This window comes from Propithecus coquereli, unplaced genomic scaffold, assembly GCF_000956105.1.
Source record: "Propithecus coquereli isolate 6110/MARCELLA unplaced genomic scaffold, Pcoq_1.0 Scaffold6, whole genome shotgun sequence".
Lineage (NCBI taxonomy): Eukaryota > Metazoa > Chordata > Mammalia > Primates > Indriidae > Propithecus > Propithecus coquereli.
The window spans coordinates 1,961,445-1,962,750 of record NW_012151951.1 but is presented as its reverse complement, the minus strand read 5'-3'; the positions used below and the strand labels follow the sequence as shown (position 1 = coordinate 1,962,750).

Below are 1,306 nucleotides of genomic sequence, written 5' to 3'. Positions count from 1 at the left end.
AAAAAAAAAAAAAAAAAAAAAACCTTAATTTAATCAAACCTTCATAGCCAACCAGTAGTTAATAGGAAAAATGGGAGAGACAGGAACAACTAACACCACAAAGATATACATACAACATGTGGGAAATACTATATGGCATAAAAAACAGAAAGGGAACCGTTCAAATTAAAAGAGACTTAGGAGACATATCGACCAAATGCAATGTGTAGACCTTGTTTGCAACCTGATTCAAGTAAACCAACTACAAAAAAATTTCTGAGAAAGTCAGGCTAAATAAACACTGGTTAAATAAAAAAATTAAGAAATTACTGTTATTTTTTTTTTTGGTGTGATAATGGTCCTATAGTTATGTTTTAAGGGTGGAAAAGCATATGATATCTCAGCTTTAAAAATACTCCAAGAAAAAAAAAAAGGAGAGGTAGGGGAGACAAAGATGAGACAAGAACTGAATAATGTCAATGACTATTGAAACTGAGTGGTGGATACATGGGCATTCATTATACTATTTTATCTTTATGTATGTTTGACACATCCCATAACAAAATAGTTAAAAAAAAAGAAAGAAGGAAAGAAAAAAGAACTATAGTTCCCCTAAGCAAGGTGGAAAAAGTTAGCTTTGCCATCTTTAAGTAATCTCATTTTGCCTGTCCCTTGAAGTTACATACATGAATTCTATACTGAAACTAATAATTCATGTAAATTAAGCAACTGTTTCAAATATTTCCACCAACTATGCCCTAACAAGCTGTCCCTACTTAAGAACAATTTCAATAGCCAGGAGAATGTCTGAGAGCTTCCACATATGGACAAGTGAATTGGTTATCTTTTTTATAACAAAGAACAGAATATAGATTGACAACTAACAAGTTGACCAGTCACACACCAAAGGAAAACAAAGGATGTGGAAATCAGCACATAGCTAGTACCCATTGTGCACCTGGCACTGTGCAAAGATGAGTGCCATAAATTATTCCATATGAACTTTAACTCTTGTTCTCTCTCAAAATTATAAGTAATTTCTAACAGATGTATAGTGCTTGTTAAATATAAAATACATTCACAAAAAAGTGAAGACCTACTTTACACTTAAAGACAAAGATCCAGATAATCAAATTGATACCTCTTCAAGGCGTTTGCCAAGTTTGTCAAGTGTTTCTGGGAAATATTTTTCATTTTTCCATGGATGAGGAACATAGCGCTGCCACACCTGACCTGTTAGATGATTACACACTATCACCCACTGTTCACAAATTGAAATACCGGCTTTCAGATTTTCCTTCACAAGATAATAAGGATCTTCCCATAG

The 1,306-nt window shown here is 33.2% G+C and overlaps 1 protein-coding gene across 1 annotated transcript in view; it reads right to left on the bottom strand.

Moving 5' to 3' along the window:
- Positions 1–1,306, bottom strand: part of DYNC2H1 (dynein, cytoplasmic 2, heavy chain 1) — a 522,114-nt gene that overhangs the window by 511,578 nt on the left and 9,230 nt on the right. Inside the window, exon 4 of the mRNA XM_012659112.1 lies at positions 1,121–1,303. Within this exon, the coding sequence (XP_012514566.1) occupies positions 1,121–1,303 (183 nt within the window). The remainder of the gene's footprint in view (positions 1–1,120; positions 1,304–1,306) is intronic.